Source organism: Sapajus apella, unplaced genomic scaffold, assembly GCF_009761245.1.
Source record: "Sapajus apella isolate SASKATOON/1434 unplaced genomic scaffold, GSC_monkey_1.0 scaffold45, whole genome shotgun sequence".
NCBI lineage: Eukaryota > Metazoa > Chordata > Mammalia > Primates > Cebidae > Sapajus > Sapajus apella.
In genome coordinates, this window is record NW_022436985.1 from 19,851,203 (window position 1) to 19,869,034 (window position 17,832).

The following is a 17,832-nucleotide window of genomic DNA, read 5'->3' on the forward strand; positions in this document are numbered from 1 at the left end:
TGCCTGTAGTCCCAGCTACTAGGGGGGTTGTGGCTGAAGAATCACTTGAACCTGGGAAGCAGAGGTTGCAGTGAGCCAAGATCATGCCACTGCAATCTGGCCTGGGCAACAGAGTGAGATTCCATCTCAAAAAAAAAAAAAAGAAAAGAAAAGAAAAGAAATAACTATCCAAGGCTGGGTGTAGTTGCTCATGCCTGTAATCCCAGCACTTTGGGACCCAAGGCGGGTGGATCACTCACACATGTAATGCCAGCATTTCAGGCAGCTGAGGGGGGAAGATAATTTGAGCCCAGGAGTTCAAGACCAGCCTGGGCAACACAGTGAGACCCTGTCTCTTAAAAAAAAAAAAGAAAGAAAGAAAGAATTATCCAATTAATGCCTGCTCCTCAACAGACGGTAAGCATCATGGGCAGGAAATGTATACAGCTTGTTAAGCATTGTATACCTAGCACCTAGCACAGTGTTTGTCAAGTGGAGACTCAATAAACATTTGTTGAATGAAGGAAATGTGAACAAATGAGAGCAAAAATTGGATTCAAATTAAATATTATGCATTATAATACATGAAAGGAGGGCATTTTTCTGATAATTTATATATTCATTCATTCATTCAATAAATATGCCAATGAAACGTGCTAGCACCGCTTGAAGCATTTAGGATACATCAGTGAATAAAATAGATAAAAATATCTATCCTCATAGAGCTTTTATCTAGAGGGGGAAGACAATACCCTTAAAATAATTGGGGGATGGAGGCACTGCAGGATAAAAGGGATTGCATCAGGAGGAAACTGGTTTGCAATTTTAAATAAAGTGGTTAAGACAAGCCTCATTAAAAGGGTGATATCTGAGCAAAGACTCGAAAGAAAGTTAGCCATGCAAACACCGAGAAAGTGTTCTAGGCCAAAGATTCTAAGGCGAGAGTGTTCTCGATGTGTTTAAGATACTAGAAGGCCAGTTGCTTAGAGCACAGTGAGTGTGAGGAAGGATAGTTGGAGAAGAGAGGTCGGCTGGGTGAGCTGGGAGTGGGAGAAGGCAAGCACAAGGTGATGTGAAAGACTTGTACACCAATGCCACTCAACAGAAGAGTAACATAAGCCACATGCACAATTTTAAATTTTCTAATAACTATAATATATAATGTAAAAAGAAACAGTGAAGTTAATATTTTATTATCACTAATACCCTAAAGTATTATTTCATTATCAATGTAAAAAAATTGGACTGGGCATGGTGGCTCACACCTGTAATCCCAGCACTTTGGGAGGCCAAGGCAAGTGGACCACCTGAGGTCAGGAGTTCAAGACCAGCCTGGCCAACATGACAAAACCCCATCTCTACTGAAAATACAAAAATCAGCCAGGCACAGTGGCGTGCGCCTATAATCCCAGCTCCTCAGGAAGCTGAAGCCAGAGAATTCCTTGAACCTGGAAGGCGGAGGTTACCATGAGCTGAGACAGCACCACTGCACTTCAGTCTGGGTGACAGAGCAAGACTCCATTTGGAAAAAAAAAAATTACTGAGGTATTTTACATGGTGTTATTTTTTGTTTGTTTGTTTTTTCTTTATGCTAAGCCCTCAAAATCTAATGTGTGTCTGACAAACTCAGTTCAGATTAGCCAGATTTGAAGTGCCCAATAGTGGTTAACAAAATGAACAGCACAACTGGAGGCCATTCTAAGGGCTTTGGATTTAGAAAAACGGAGAGTTCTGAGCACAGGAGTAACATGACTGTCCTTACAGGACCAATTTCACTACTTATTGAGAGTAGACTGTAGAGAAATCCAAGTGAGAGACGGTAGCAGGTTGGAACAAGGTAGCTGCAGTGGAGTGTGAGAAGTCAGAGTCTGGATTTATTTGAGGATAGAGCCAACAGGATTTGCCAACTATTTAATGTGAAGTGTGAGATACAAAAGGAGTCAGCCAGGTGTGGTGGCTCAGAGCCTGTAATGCCAGCACTTCAGAGACTGAGGTTGGAGGAGCACCTGAGCCCAGGAGTTCCAAGAGCAGCCTGGGCAACATTGTGAGATCTCATCTCTACCAAAAAAAGAAAAACTTGGCCCCAGAGGTCATAGTGGGCCCCAGAGGTCAAGGCAACAGTGAGCCATGACTGGACCACAGCACTCCAACTTGGCCAACACAGTGAGATCCTGTCTCAAAAAAAAAAAAAAAAAAAAAAAAGAGAAGAAGATATTGTGTTGTTGGCGCGGAGAAATGAGAGATGGAATTGCCTTCAAATGAAAAAAAAGACTGCAGGCTATGACAATTAGTTTGATTTTAAACAACTGCAAGGTGCTGATATGCCATCAAAGTGGAGATGTAGAATATTCAGAGGAGTATAAGAATCTAAAGTTCAGAAGAGTGATCCCAACTGTAGATATAAATTTGATAACCATTAAGATATAGACAATAATTGGCTGGGCACAGTTACTCACACCTGTAATCCAGCACTTTGGGAGGCAGAGGCAAGTGGATCACTTGAAGTCAGGAGTTCGAGACCAGCCTGGCCAACATGGTGAAATCCTGCCTCTACTAAAAATATAAAAATTAGCTGGGCGTGGCGGTGGACACCTGTAATCCCAGCTACTCAGGAGGCTGAGGCACGGGAATCACTTGAACCTGGGAGGCAGAGGTTGCAGTGAGTCAAGATCGTGCCACTGCACCACTCTAGCCTGGGTGATAGAGCGAGACTCCATCTCAAAAGAAAAAAAAAAAGATATAGACAAGAATCGATCATCCATTTCTTCAACAGCCAGGAAGAACACTGGTATTGAGGCTGACATACCTAACAGGGACAGTAACTACCGTGGCTTCCAGTGCTTTAACAAACCTCAGACGCATGGCCTTCTGCCAAAGCATTTGCAATTTTATATTGTTGAAGCATTCATTGTATCCCTGGGGGTTTTCACTATGTTTGCTGTGGCTGAGCCAAGAAAGAAGGCCTACATAGACTTCTACAGAAATGATGATTCTATGAAAGATTTTTAAGAGGTGAGGAAGGCTGGTATATTTCAGAGCACAAAGTGATTGTGGAATATAAAGAATTTCTTTGGGTTGAATTACCTAGAAGTTTGTCACTGACCTATGTTTTTGAACTATGAAACGTGAATATGTGGGCTAATAGTTTCTCTTGATAAGTAAACAAAAATTTTTTTTAAATAGACAATAAATAATCGAAGCCACAGAATTTGGATGAGCTCACCAAGGAGTGAATTTAGATACAGAAGAGATGAGAATGAAGGATAGCATGCTGGCCTCTAGAACACTCCAAGGAAAGAGACTGTGGAAAGGAAGAGGAACCAGCCAAGTAATATGAGAAAAAATGACAAATGAAATTTAACAGAGAGATATCCTAGAAGCCAAGAGAAGAAAATGTGACAAGAAAATTGTAATATTCAGCCAGGCATGGAGGCTCACATCTGTTATCCCAGCACTTTGAGAGGCTGAAGCGGGCGGATCGCATGAGGTTGGGAGTTCAAGACCAGCCTGACTAACATGGAGAAAACCCGTCTCTACTAAAAATACAAAATTAGCAGGGCATGGTGGTGCATGCCTGTAATCCCAGTTACTGGAGAGGCTGAGACAGGAGAATCGCTTGAACTTGGGAGGCGGGGGCTGCAGTGAGCTGAGATCACACCATTGCACTCCAGCCTGGGCAACAAGAGTGAAACTCCGTCTCAGAAAAAAAAAAAAAAAGAAAAAAAAAGAAAATTATAACATTATTTTTAGTTTCTATGGATTTGTCTAATATAACAATTTCTGTCATACATGAAGAAAATGCCTTCAATCTCCTTTTAGAAATAATATACATTTTGTTTTGCTCATATAGTAGGCATCAGGATCTGTTATCTCTTGTAGCCCCTAATAGTTGAGCAATAACTCTCTTGCCACAGTTTTCCTGCAAAGAAACTCAAGAAAAAAAAAAAAAAAAAAACTGTGACGCAATGTGTTAAATATATATGCATCACTGACCTAGGATTGCAAGCTTCAGTACTTCCTCTGCCACTTACTAGTTATATGACTTGGCCACATTATCTAATAAGATCAGTTTCTTCCTCTGTAAAACGGGGGTAATGCTGGCTGCTGCTTCTACCTAAAGACTTACCTAAACAACATATATCACTTGACTCCAAAAACACAAAAGAAAAACAAAAAGCATTGCACAAAAAAAGGGCTTTCATCGTAGCTAAAAAATTGAAGTTATTAAGATGAAAACAGGCGCTGCCCAGAGGTACTACAGAATTAGCCTTCAAATGATAAACGTTGATCCAAATTAGAGCACCTCTGAAAGTTTAAAAACTGGAATCGCCTATAACGATGAAATTCGGAAAGCACCAAAAAGCACTTTGAAAACTGGTTTACAGACATAAGACACTCAATTACATCATCTTTCCCTTACCAGAACTCCTCACTTATCACACTCCACTGCCCGAAGCCCACACCCAACAACCCAGTCACTGCCTTCCCCATAGACTGCTGGAGGGGGCTTGATGTACGCCCTGCTCCCACCCGCTCCCTCAGGTCGGACGTCTTCAGAATGCAGTTAAACCCTTCATAAGGTCACTTTTAAGTAGTAATGACCCACCCTTTGAAGAACCTAGAGACCAGAAACAGCACTGGGGGCATTTTCAGCACCCAGAGCAGAATCCGCCTTGCATTCTGCTGCAACCAGAAACTGGGTGCCAGAGCCATTTCCCCAGCAAGACAACCCCTTGTCTTACCTCTACCCACGCACCTTACGGCCGCCGCCATGTTGGCCACTCCGGATTGCGTTCACGAAATTGGTCCTACTTTCTACTGGGACGAATTAAAAAAGGGTTCCGTTCCAGAATCAGCAAAGGGGGAAGGAGTTAGGAAGGAACAAGAGGAACGGGGCGGGGACCAAAATGAGTTTTGCTGCCGGCGTGGCGGTGTTCCTGTTAGTCCGCCGTGCTACCCCGGACCCTGTGTTTCGTGGTTCCGGTACGGCTGGTTAACCACCTTCTGGAAAATGCAATCCTGTTGGTGATGCCGTAATTATTTTAATCCTTTCTTCTTCCTCTTTTTCTTTTTTGACCCTTTAAGCGTACTCAGAGCGACAATTTTTTTTTTTTTTTTTTTTTTTTTTGAGAGGGAGTCTTCCTCTGTCGCCCAGGCTGGAGTGCAGTGGCGCGATCTCTGCTCTCTGCAACCTCCGGCTCCTGGGTTCAAGCGATTCTTCTTCCTCAGCCTCCCGAGTAGCTGGGACTACAGGCGCGCGCTACCACACCCGGCTAATTTTTTTTTTTTTTTTTTTTTTGAGACGGAGTTTCACTCTTGTCACCCAGGCTGGAGTGCAATGGCGCAATCTCGGCTCACCGCAACCTCCGCGTCCTGGGTTCAGGCAATTCTCCTGCCTCAGCCTCCTGAGTAGCTGGGATTACAGGCATGCGCCACCATGCCCAGCTGATTTTTTTGTATTTTTAGTGCAGACAGGGTTTCACCATGTTGACCAGGATGGTCTCGATCTCTTGACCTCGTGATGCACCCGCCTCGGCCTTCCAAAGTGCTGGTGTTACTGGCGTGAGCCACCGCACCGGCACCAGAACGACAATTTTAACAGGCTGTGAGAGTCCTTACTACCCGACTTAAAATCTTGAAAAACATAAACTTTGAAGCCCACTAGCTTCCTTCGTCACATTTCCGGCCTTGGAAAGACTTCTTTAAACATTCTCCAGGCGTTTCGCAGCTACCCAAGGGAGGTGTCCAACTCATTGACAAACTTTGTTAATTGTCAAACTTTCTCTCAGCGCAAGATCAGCTGTAGCTTAACATAAAATCTTACATTAATCTCTACATTTTCCCCTTGCTGGCAAGCAAGTAGACTTACCATTAGGACCTATTGAATAATAATACTTGACATTTATAAAACATTTCTAGTTTTAAATATGGCAGCTCCAAGACTCACGCACAGGTTATTCTGATAGGAAAAAAAAAAAATGAGTGTACTTTCCATTACGTCACAGCTGTCAGTGTGGTTTATCTAAAACAAATCTGATCATGTATTTTATCACTTCCCAGCTTATCTCCCCGACACACACACGCACACGCACACGCACACGCACACGCACACACACACACACACACGTTTCTCACCTCCATGACGTGGTTAATTCTATCTTCTCAGGTTGGAATCTGTATGTACCCCACATCACCTAGGTAACTTTTTTAAAGATTTCGCCTCAGGCTGTGTTTGTTTGTTTTACAGTTTTGAGATATAATTTATATACCATACAATCTACCCATTTAAATTGTACAATTTGGTAAGTTTTTAATATACTCAAAGAGTTGTGCAGCCATCACCACAATATATCAGTTCTCACCACCAGTCTGAGCTTTTTATGGGTAGAAACTGTCTTACAGCTAGTGCTCGACTTACGACCACAGTCGGGACCTTGGACCGGTCGTAACACGATTTGGTCGTAAGTTGAGTAGGCTATATGTACAGTTGAAATGGTGCACGCGGAGATGGTAGTGCTGCTGGAAGCTGGTCCGCACTGTCGTATGCCCAGCTGGGCAACGTTTGCGCTGCCAGACGCGGAGCAGTCGTGGCTAGCGACTGTGGTCATAAAGTCGAATAGTCGTAAGTTGCATAGGTGGTAAGTCGATCAATACCTGTATTCATTTTTGTAACCTCAGCACATACTTCAGTGCTGGGCCCATAGGAGGCTCCCAATAAATGTTTGCTGAATAAATGAATATATGCGTGCATGAATTAGTGACTCAATTAGAATGGCAAGCCTGCAAAATTAACTTGCTTCAGTGAAGCTGCCCACAGGAAGATGGACTGGATCAAAGGCATTTCCCAGATGCCTTATGTCATATTTATACATAGTACTCATCTACCTGAAGAATAAGATTTCTAATTTATTACCTTGTCTTGTTAACACCTAAGCAGTTACTTTAAAGATTCTACAATTTGTGATTTAGCAAAAAAATGCAAAGAACTTAAATCTACCTTTGTAACCTTTTTCCTTCTCTCTCTCCCTCTCATCCTCCCTTCTTTTCACAAATATATATATGAGTGCCTGTCATATGTCAAGCAGTGTACCTGACTATGCATACATGAAAAAAACTAATTCAATTTGAGAGTAAATACCAGAACTGAAGCAAGTTTACCCAGTCAATTTCAGACAAAAATGAACACTCAGATTAGAGGTGCTTGTCCTTAGGCCCTATATCCATTTCCTTTCCATAGTCCACAGTTGGGGTCAGTGCCCCCCATCTGTGGACTTGTTTTTTTCTCTCAAGACAGGATGTCACTCTGTCACCCAAGCTGGAGTGCACTGACAAGATCATAGCTCATTTGCAGCCTTCACCTCCTAGGCTCAAGTGATCCTCGTGCCTCAGCCTTCCAAGTAGCAGGGACCACAGGCACACACCACCACACCTGGCTAACATTTTTATTTTTATTTATGGATGGGGTGTGGGGTGTCTTACTTTGTTGCCCAGGCTGGTCTCAAACTCCTGGCTTCAAGCAATTCCAAAGTGCTGGCATTACAGGTGTGAACCAACACAGCAGGTCCCATTTATAGACTTCTTTGTGTCTACTGTTCTAACAAAAGAGTTTAAACATCCAATATCGAAACTATTACAATATAGTATGCTTACATACCATAATGTATGCTTACAGTGGTAGCCTAATTAAAGTAATGTCCTATACAGCTTCAGCTTACCTACTGCCCACTCTGGTCACCAGAACTTGATGGCATTGGGTAGATTCCAGTTTTGTATATAACAATACATAAAGAAATTCCTTAGCCTGAGACTTTATAAAAACAACAAAAGGACTTTATAAAAACTACAACAATCCATACTCTGAAGTAGGAGCTCCAAGCCTCTAAATATTTATTACATAATGAGTTTCTTCTCACTAAAAAGAGGTAATAGAACAGGAATTTCCAATCTTTTGGCTTCCCTGGGCCACATTGGAAGAATTATCTTGGGCCACACATAAAATACACTAACACTCATGATAGCTGATGAGCTTTTAAAAAAATTAAAAAAAAAAATCTCATAATGTTTTAAGAAAGTTTATGAATTTGTGTTGGGCCATATTCAAAGCCATGTTGGACCACATGTGGCCAGCAGGCCATGGGTTGGGTAAGCTTGTCATAGAGCATTTTGGTTAAACAGCTGTGCCCTGGAGCTAAACTGCCTAGGCTTGAATTCCAGTATCATCACTTAGTAGTTGTGTGACCTGGGGCAAATTTATATACCTCTTTTGGCCTCGGTTTCCCTGATATGGGGCTAATAAAAAGATAATTTACTGAGGTGCTTACTGAAGTACTTGGCACAGAGCAAGCACTCAAAAAATCTTAAATGTCATTATTAAAGAATCAGTGAGAGCTCTGAACCAGAAAGGCAAAATAAATAGGCTGTTCTAGTACTCCTTCCAATATCTGCTTATTTCTTAACACGATCCATGCTGTTCTTATTCCCATATGTACAAAGATATCACTTTCTTTATGTTAGAACTTTTATAAGTATTTGCTGAAAGTCTTTAAACGGTATTATGCACTTCAGAATTCACTTTAAAATGCAATTTTTGATTTCTAGGAAGGCTTATATTCTCCAGGAGTCTTGACAAAATGCCAGCTGCCAGCCTGCTTGGCAAATTTCCCTGGGAAAAACTAATATATATTTGTCTAGCCCTTTAACTTTCTTGATCTGTGTTCTCTGCATTTATTCAGCCATCTTTCAGTTGAGCTGGAAACTTCTTTGCAAGAAGTGTCACTTCCCTTTGGGGTTCAAGTTGAAAACGGATACTCTTATTGGACAGAAATAAGGAACCTCAGGACATTTCCTATTTCAGTAAGGTGCATCAGAATCACTCAGAAGGCTTTTTAAACTTCGGTTGCTGGGCCCCATCCCCAGAGCTTCTGATCCAGTAGTTTGAGACAGAGCCTGTAAGTATAATAAATTCTCAGGTGATACTGATTTACTGGCCCAGTGACCATACTTTGAAAACCATTCCCTATGTAATACCATGAAATATTTGCATTTATATCTAACATTAACTTCGGGAGAAGCTGTTGTTTTGTTTAAAATTTTTATGCTCAATATAATATAGTCTATAAATGTTCTTTGTGGGATATTTCTCCAAAACCAGAATCTACCCACTTTTACTTTCTTTCTCTCTACATACAATCTGCTATTCTACGCCTGGTTTTCAACTCCAAAATTGTCCACCTGCCAGCTGAGAAAATTTCTACTCCCTGTCTGTCTGCCTATCTGGGTCTTAAGTATTACCAACCCCCGGATTCCCTTTCCCCCTTCAGAAATGCCTTTTTCTTTTTCCCATAAAGAAATGACTATCTAGGAAAATGTTCTTTTAGTCACAAGGCTGAAAGTTCAGTAAATGGCAGACTGGAACTCATTTTGTCTTGTCCCCCACACATGACAGTTACTATGTCCAAAAACCTCTAGCAGATTTGCTTAATTCCAGATTGATTTAGGAGATTTAGAACTGTCCAGTGGTATGCTAGTAAAAGTTTAACAACTGGTTCTCCCATATAAAAGAAATGAATCTGTACCATTTGTCAATTTCTATGGTGCAAATATTCCCATAGTAGGTGACTTCAAGTCACCAAACATAAAATCAACCAACTCAAAATTTCTGACAATTTATCAATTGGTTCTTGAATAGCTAAAACATACTACAAATACAAGTCTTCAGTAACTTTTAGGAGGCCTAAACAAAACCAGTTCATCTTAGAGCAATATTTCTTAAACTTTAATGTGAATTCAGATCACCTGGAAATCTTATTAAAATGTAGATTCTGATTTGATAGGCCTGAAATGGGGCTTGCGGTTCTGATTTTTAACAGGCTCCTAACAGTGATGTTGATACTGCTGGTTCATGGACCACCCTTTTAATAGCAGTGTCCTAGAACATATTCGCGAGCAAAACTCACATCCCTATCATTAATCCCAAACCAGAACCCTTTGAATAGGGTCCTTCTAATACAGGGAATAGAATAAGTTTAAGTAGATTCGCAAATTTCTGGGAGTAAACTTCATGGCCTCCATCTTTCAGCATCTTTCAGTGGAGATACTAAAAATACCAATAGCTTCCTGCCCCACCCACATCTGTTTCTGGTAGAAATGTCCCCCTCTCACATAAATAAAATTCCCCAGCTCAAGATATTTACATCAGTGGAAGCCGTTTGACCCAAGGAGAGTCCACCCATACATGGCCAGTGACCTGGCTTGAAAAGAGCAACTAGATCAATTGTTTCTCTCACAAAACCAAAGTTGGGAAAATGAAATACTGAAATATTTAGATGGGAGAGTTCAACCTCCAGGATCACAGAATAGATTCCATGCTAGAACAGCCTTGACAGGCAAGCTGAAACTATCAGGGAACAGAAATGATGAGTGACTGAAGTTACAAGAGGCCAGTGAGTTGGAATAATGTAATGGAATAAGGATGCCGAGAAGAGCAGAGATATCGCAACAAAGAAAGAGCAGCCTATGAGAGGAAGATAACAAATGCTGCCTCAGTTTCTGTTACAGTTTCCAACGTATCACTGTCCCTCTTCCTGCATTCTTGTGACATCCCTACCTACCACATGTATCTCTGCAACGTCCCTGCTTTCTTGAGCTAGCACCAGTGAATTCCTATATCTTCTTTTTCTTAAAAAAAAAAAAATACAACGGTGGGACTCTAGTTATTCCAATTTTAACACTATATTGGCAGGTCTATTCCAGAATTGGTAGCAAAGCCTTAATCATGGAATTGGAATCTCAGAGTTTGAAAAGCTTTTGGAAGTCTTCCATCTACATACCTCCCTATAATTATCTATTTAAATTTCTGATGATACAGTCTTTTTTTTTTAGACATCATTTCCCTCTTTTTGAAATGGCGCGATCTCAGCTCACCACAACCTCCATCTCCTGGGTTCAAGAGATTCTCCTGCCTCAGCCTCCCAAGTAGCTGGGACTACAGGCACGTGCCACCACATCCGGCTAATTTTATGTATTTTTAGTAGAGATGAGGTTTCACCGGGTTAGTCAGGATGATCTCCATCTCCTAACCCCGTGATCCACCTGCCTCGCCCACCCAAAGCGCTAGGATTATAGGAGTGAGCCACTGAGCCCAGCCAGTCTTGAACATTCTATTTGGAGGCAACTCTAATTGTTAAAAAGTATTGTATTGAAAGCCCAAATAGTCCCTGTAACCTGGACTTAATTGAACCATTCAGGTCAATTCCATTTCCACATGGCAACTTTTCTGGTGCTTGAGAATAGCTATTGTGCCTCCCTTTAAGGCTTCTCCTCACTTGGCTGAATATGTCCCTATTTTTAACCACTCACAGTCCCTCCCTTTCATGGTGTGGTGATGAGAACCTCTCATCTTACTAGGAGAGTTACAAAGGATATACTCTAGATGCCTGTGTCTCTCTTAAAATGTAATCCTACAGTTGAACAAAACACTCCAGAGGAGAAAAAAACATTGGGTTCTAGAAAAAATTAATGCAACCTAAAATTGCATTAACTTCTTTGGCAGTTCTAATGGCTTCACTTACTTTTTATTTTTTATTTTATTTTATTTTATTTTTATTTATTTATTTATTTTTTTTGAGACGGAGTTTCACGCATGTTACCCAGGCTGGGGTGCAATGGCGCGATCTCGGCTCACCGCAACCTCCGCCTCCTGGGTTCAGGCAATTCTCCTGCCTCAGCTTCCTGAGTAGCTGGGATTACAGGCACGCACCACCATGCCCAGCTAATTTTTTGTATTTTTAATAGAGACGGGGTTTCACCATGTTGACCAGGATGGTCTCGATCTCTTGACCTCGTGATCCACCCGCCTCGGCCTCCCAAAGTGCTGGGATTACAGGCTTGAGCCACCGCGCCCGGCCTTCACTTACTTTTTAATTCCCTTGTTTGTCTTCAATATTTTATGACAAAAAGTGTACCATGAATATCCCACATTTTGAACTAAACCAAAAGCTAAGGTTCTTTTGGATGAACTTTTTGCTTTAAGATTACTATATTCTAAAAAAACAGCACTGTCCAATATAAATGTAATGCAAGCCCCACACGTACTTTTTAATTTTCTAGTAGCTATATTAAAATGGAAACAAGTAAAATTAATTATAGTAATTCATTTAACTCAATATATCTACAAGTTTAACATATAATTGATATAAAATATTTATTAAAATATTTTACATTCTTTTTTATATTAAGTATTTAAATTTGATGTGTATTTTACACTTGGAGCACATCAAAGTTGGGACTAACATTTCAAAAGTTCAATAGCCACATATGGCTACCAGATTGGACAGCACAATTTTAGAATAATAATAGCTAATGTTTATTGAACACTTACCGTGTGCCAGGGCTTTATTATTTTAACTCTTTAAATCTTCACACCAACGCTATGAAATAGGCACTATAATTATTCACAATTTACAGATGAAAGAGCAGAGTCACAGAGAAGTTAAGTAAGTTACCCAGTCATAAGTAGTTGGTTGGGGTCTGAACCCAGGATGCCTGCCTAAAGAGTCCGGGATCTTAACCACTGTTATACATGTATCACATACATTGCATGCTGGACACAGTGCTAGTAACTTTGTGTATTGTGCTTAATTCCCATGTTATGGTTAAAAAAACTGAGGCCCTAAGAAATTAGTGACCTGCCAAAGTTCATAAGCTAGCGTTAGATTCTGACACCAGAGCCAATGCATCTGACCACTGCACCCTCCTTCTGTTTCTCGGCTACCCAGAAGCTCTGGTATTTCCACATATATACAGCCATGAGTCAGTAATTTGGTGCTGATGTTTTAAATTAAGAGAATGGCCAGATAACATCAGAGTGTACAGGAGAAAGTAAGTAACATGTTAGTACATTACACTATTTTTTGATCTGCAAAGCTACACATATAAATCACAAGTGCCAACAAAACACTACAGTTATTTTTTTATTTCGAATGCATGAGAAGGTAAAACTTGTTTGAAATATTTATCTAAAATATGGATAGACATATTTTTAAAGCTTTGCAGACCTGAGAAAAGTAACAATACTGACAAAGCAATTCTCAGGAGGACAACTTATTTTTATAGAGAGTGTGTGTAACTTACGAGGAGGCAGTAAGCAATTGAAAGGATATGACATTCTTCCTCCCTTTTGTACTGTGTGGCTTTATTGTTTTGCTCACTTAGAAGTGAACTTGACATTTTGTTTTTACACTTTTTTCAGATCCTGTCTGTCTTTTAGATTAGGTCAAACTGAGCCTGAGTTCCTCACCAAGTTCCACCCTCTGAGATTAGTAAGCTTTTTCTCTATCTCTATGTTTCTCTTTTTAAAATTATTTATTTATTTATTGCTTTGTTTATCATATGTTTCCTCATATAATTTTTGAATGTTATAATTCACTTTATTTCAATAGGTTTTTGGCAAACAGATGATGTTGGGTTACATGAATAAGTTCTTTAATGATAATTTCTGAGATTTTGGTGTACCCATCACCTAAGCAGTGTACACTGTACCAAATGTGTAGTCTTTTTTCCCCCAACCACCTCCTACTCTTTCCCCTGAATCCCCAGAGTCCATTGTGTCATTCTTATGCCTTTGTGTCCTCATAGCTTAGCTCCCACTTGTGTGTGAGAAAATACAATGTTTGGTTTTCCATTCCTGAGTTACTTCACTTAAAATAATGGTCTCTAATTCCATCCAGGTTGCAGCAAATGCCATTATTTCATTCCTTTTTATGGCTGAGTCGTATTCCATGGTGTATATATATGCCACATTTTCTTTATCCACCTGTTGATTGATGGCCATTTGGTCTGGTTCCATATTTTTGCAATTGTGAATTGTGCTGCCATAAACATATGTGCGCAAGTATCTTTTTCGTGTAATGATTTATTTTCCTCTGGGTAGATACCCAGGAGTTGGATTGTTAGATCAAATGGTAGTTCACAGGGGCATGAAATATGTTTTCTAAATTCCTCCATGCATATTTAGTATCTACCCCAGCAAATGGCATATAGCAGGCAATCAATACTTATTTATTGAATAAATGAATGAATATTTTTGGATAAATTATTAGAAGAAACCTACTGAGTCAAAGGTACTGTGCACATTTTTGACATTTTGTATGCACCTATCCAAACTGCTTTCCAGAAAGTTGTGCAACTGTGTACTCTGTTAGCAGTGTGTGCAGTCGGCTGTGCAATTGGCCATTTCACTGCATATTTGCCAGCACTGAGTATTATTTTTTTTGAATGTTTGCCAGTTTGAAGATCAAAATAGTTTATCTGATTTATAATGGAGTTGAATGGTTTTTCATATATTGTAGTATTTTGTATATTTGTTTTTCATACATTTTATTTATTTCCTTATTCATCTTTCTCTTGGATTTTTTTAGAGCTATTCATGCATGTGTATGTGAGAATCACTCACTTTTCTATTGGTGGTGCTGAAATACCACAACTTTTGGTTACTCTTGCAAAACACGGACACTTTTTACAGAAACTTGCAGGGGTTCCTTTTCTCTTTTTTAAAATGTTGCTTGTGTTTGCAACTCTTCGGACATCGTTCCTTGTCAATGTCTCTGTGACCTCTAAGTAAGTTTGCAAAAACAAAAACCTTCAGACCACTTATTTGACACCATGAGGGTGATTTGCATGTTTCCTCTGGGGCTTTGGATATTGTATAGACATAGACACCAGCTCCCTGGGGAAAGTTAAAGAGCTTTAAAAACAGGTTCCTCTTCTGTGCTTGTTTCATTTTCCTCACAAGAATACCTGGCGTCTTTTTATATGGCAGACAAGATGGAGTGGTTCCCTACGAGTCAGGCACTGTGTGTGCCAAAGCAGGGATTAAGAGGACACTGCATGTTTGTGCACTGCTCTCAGCAAAGGGCTTCCCGATGAGTCCAAAATGGTGTCAGCTTAGGCCATAGGCATGCAAATGTTTGAAGAGTGGCTTCCTAAGCAGGAGCACCTGTGTGAACTTGTTATTGACCATAGTAAAGAGTCAAAGGGTCTCTCCTTGGCTAGTTCATTCATTCATTCAGCAGATATTCAGGAGCTGGGAATTCAAAACAGAGGCAGGCAGACAGGGCCCCTGCCCTTGTGAACTCTGGAGCTGAGCCAGTATAGAGAGCCAAGCAAAATACAGGGGTAAAGGAAGGGAGAGAAAGGCCCTAGGAGCTCATTGGGTCCTCTAGCAGGCCATTCCTGCCTGGTATCACAGAGATTCATTGGGAGGGTGGCCAGAGGAGCAGAGGGTAAAACTCCAAAGAAAGAAGGAATTCTCTAGCTCAGTATCTCTTGTTTACTGCTTCAGGAAATGAGCCCAGGGTTTTCAGAGAAACTTGGGAATTATTTTAGTCATTTGTATCTGGACAATATTGAATTCAAATACTCCAATATTCACCTGTGCACGGTAGCACTGCATCTTGCCTAAACTATTTTATTCCGTCTACTGATGTTTCTGTTGTTGCTTCCAGGTTAGCACTTTTCTTCTTCTTGTAGTTATTAAGTGGTAGTTGTAGGGTAGTAGTGGTCTTGGAGGAAATAAGGTAAGGTAGGATGGGAAGGGAATGGACAGAATAGAGACTCAGAGCTTAGGGGACTTTAATAATCAGGAGGCCAGAGGTTCTGGTCAGGCTTTCTTGGCATGATCAACCCCAGCAAGTTATGTGCCTCAGTTTCTCCATCTGAAAATAGGTATGACAGTATTTTTGTGGCACATGAGTCTCCATTGTTGTTCCTCAGCTTCAGTGAGATCTTGACAATTTATTCTAAACAACTATGAATAATTGTTAAGGGTTAACATTTAATAGAAAAATAAAAGCTGCTTTTCTGGCTTCTCTGGGAGAAATGAAAGTGCCTTATGCCTAAGCAAAAAACATATCAAAGAACCACAAAGGGGTCCAAGGAGAGGAAGAAAAGTAATTAGCATCCTGGACCATTGGGAAAAATAGATTGTATTTAGAGAAAAAAATAAATAGATTTTTCCAAAGGTCAAAGGAAAAAAATAACAACTGGGCATAGGTACATGAGTAAAAAAGTTTAAATAAAATGTCTTTAAACTCTAATAATCTATGCTGTAAAATATGTGCTAGTAACTTCTTATCTTTTCTTAGTTTGTACCATCACAAATGGTATATGACAGGTAATTCTTCACAAAAACACAAGAACGCATCCCTCTTCTGAACCCACCCAGAAGGAAAGCTACAGAAGGCTAGGGAGAGTAAGATGCCCAGGTTCTCAAAGTTCTGCTATAGGAAGAGGCCAGACACCTTCTGTGGTTTATGGTGAGGGTGGGGAGCTTTGCAGCATTACCACAACTCACCATGTATACTGCACACTGAAAGGATTCAGGAAGTAGCAATCACACAACAGGAGGGCTCAACTGAATGCAAGCAGTATACACCCTGAGATTCACATACAAGTTGGACATACAGAGAATGTCCTGACTTCTTCAGGGGGTCTTCGCATGGCTCTGAGGAGTGGTTCATACTAAGGACAGTAAGTGTTTGAAGGGCACAGGACCAGTATGAAAGGGAAGCAATTCTGCATGTGTTGCTCAGAGCCCTGCCTCTACCCAGTATCTTCCAAAGATGAGTATTAGAACCTGGGCAGGGGAGGCAACAGAAAACTATGTAAAAGAGCCATTTCACTGAAACTGTGAGCATGAGACTTCTTGTTTATGGGAACCAGGTGGTAACAGGGAGACGAATTCTTGAATATAACATGCTGCAGCCTGAGACACACTTTGGACAGCAGCAGCTTCAATGGCTTGGCAGCTGTCCTGCAGACAGAAGGCAATAAAAAGCAGAAGAGGACAAAAAGGGCAGATGCCATGCAGTAGCAAATGTGTTTGGGAACACTCAATGAGATATTCCCTTGCTACATCCATCAAGAACTAGAGAGCCTTTGTGAGGGAGGTATAGAACCAATCATTATTGATAGGGTCCCAAAGGCAAAGAAATACAGGGACCCTAGTTCACACTTGGTTGGCAAAACACTGGCTTCATGGGGAGAGCCATCTGAGAGTAATACAAGCAAGTGTGATTTTTTTAATAATGATGTTGCCCAATTATGAAGTTTGATAGGTCTTATTCAATGTTTAGTTTTCCTAAATTTGCTTTGCCTAGGTTTTTTTTATGCACCTTTTTATAAAAATATATAATTCCAGGTTACAAATTAAAATATAACACACAAGCCTGGGCATGTTGGTTCGTGCCTGTATTCCCAGCTAATTAGAAGGCTAAGGCAGGAGAATCATTTGAGGCCAGGAGTTTGAGGCTGCAGCGTGCTATGATCACACCTATGAATAGCCACAGCTCTGGGCATAATAGCAAGACTTCATCTCAAAAAAAAAAAAATGAGGTGCAGTGGCTCACATCTGTAATCCCAACACTTTGGGAGGCTGAGGCAGGAGGATTGCGTGAGCCCAGGAGTTCAAGGCCAGCCTGGGCAACCTCGTGAGACCCTGCTTCTACCAAAAAAAAAAAAAAAAAAAAAAGTATTAATTAGTTGGGCATGCCTGTAGTTCCAGTTACTTAAGAGGCTGAGGTGGAAGGGTCACCTGAAACCGGGAAGTCAAGGCTGCAATGAGCCGTGATGGTGCCACTGAACCCCAGCGTAGGTGGCAGAGTGAGACTCCTGTCTCAAAAAAAAAAAGAAGATACACTGTCTATTGTACCCTATATCTTAACTGAGTATTAATTACATTAATATGAAATTATTCTCTCTTTTACTAAATCTTATGACCATTTGCCTTATTCCTTATTCTATGAGAATTAAGTATCTTTCATAGACTGCAAGAAAGTATTATAAGAATTCATTGCA

At 40.6% G+C, this 17,832-nt stretch overlaps 1 protein-coding gene across 1 annotated transcript in view; it reads right to left on the reverse strand.

Annotated features, from left to right (window-relative positions):
• The window catches only part of MRPL1 (mitochondrial ribosomal protein L1), a 102,504-nt gene extending 97,425 nt beyond the window's left edge, over positions 1 to 5,079 (reverse strand). The window contains exon 1 of the mRNA XM_032239553.1: positions 4,722 to 5,079. Within this exon, the coding sequence (XP_032095444.1) occupies positions 4,722 to 4,752 (31 nt within the window). The 5' untranslated portion in view covers positions 4,753 to 5,079. The remainder of the gene's footprint in view (positions 1 to 4,721) is intronic.
• Between the last annotated feature and the right edge of the window lie 12,753 nt (positions 5,080 to 17,832).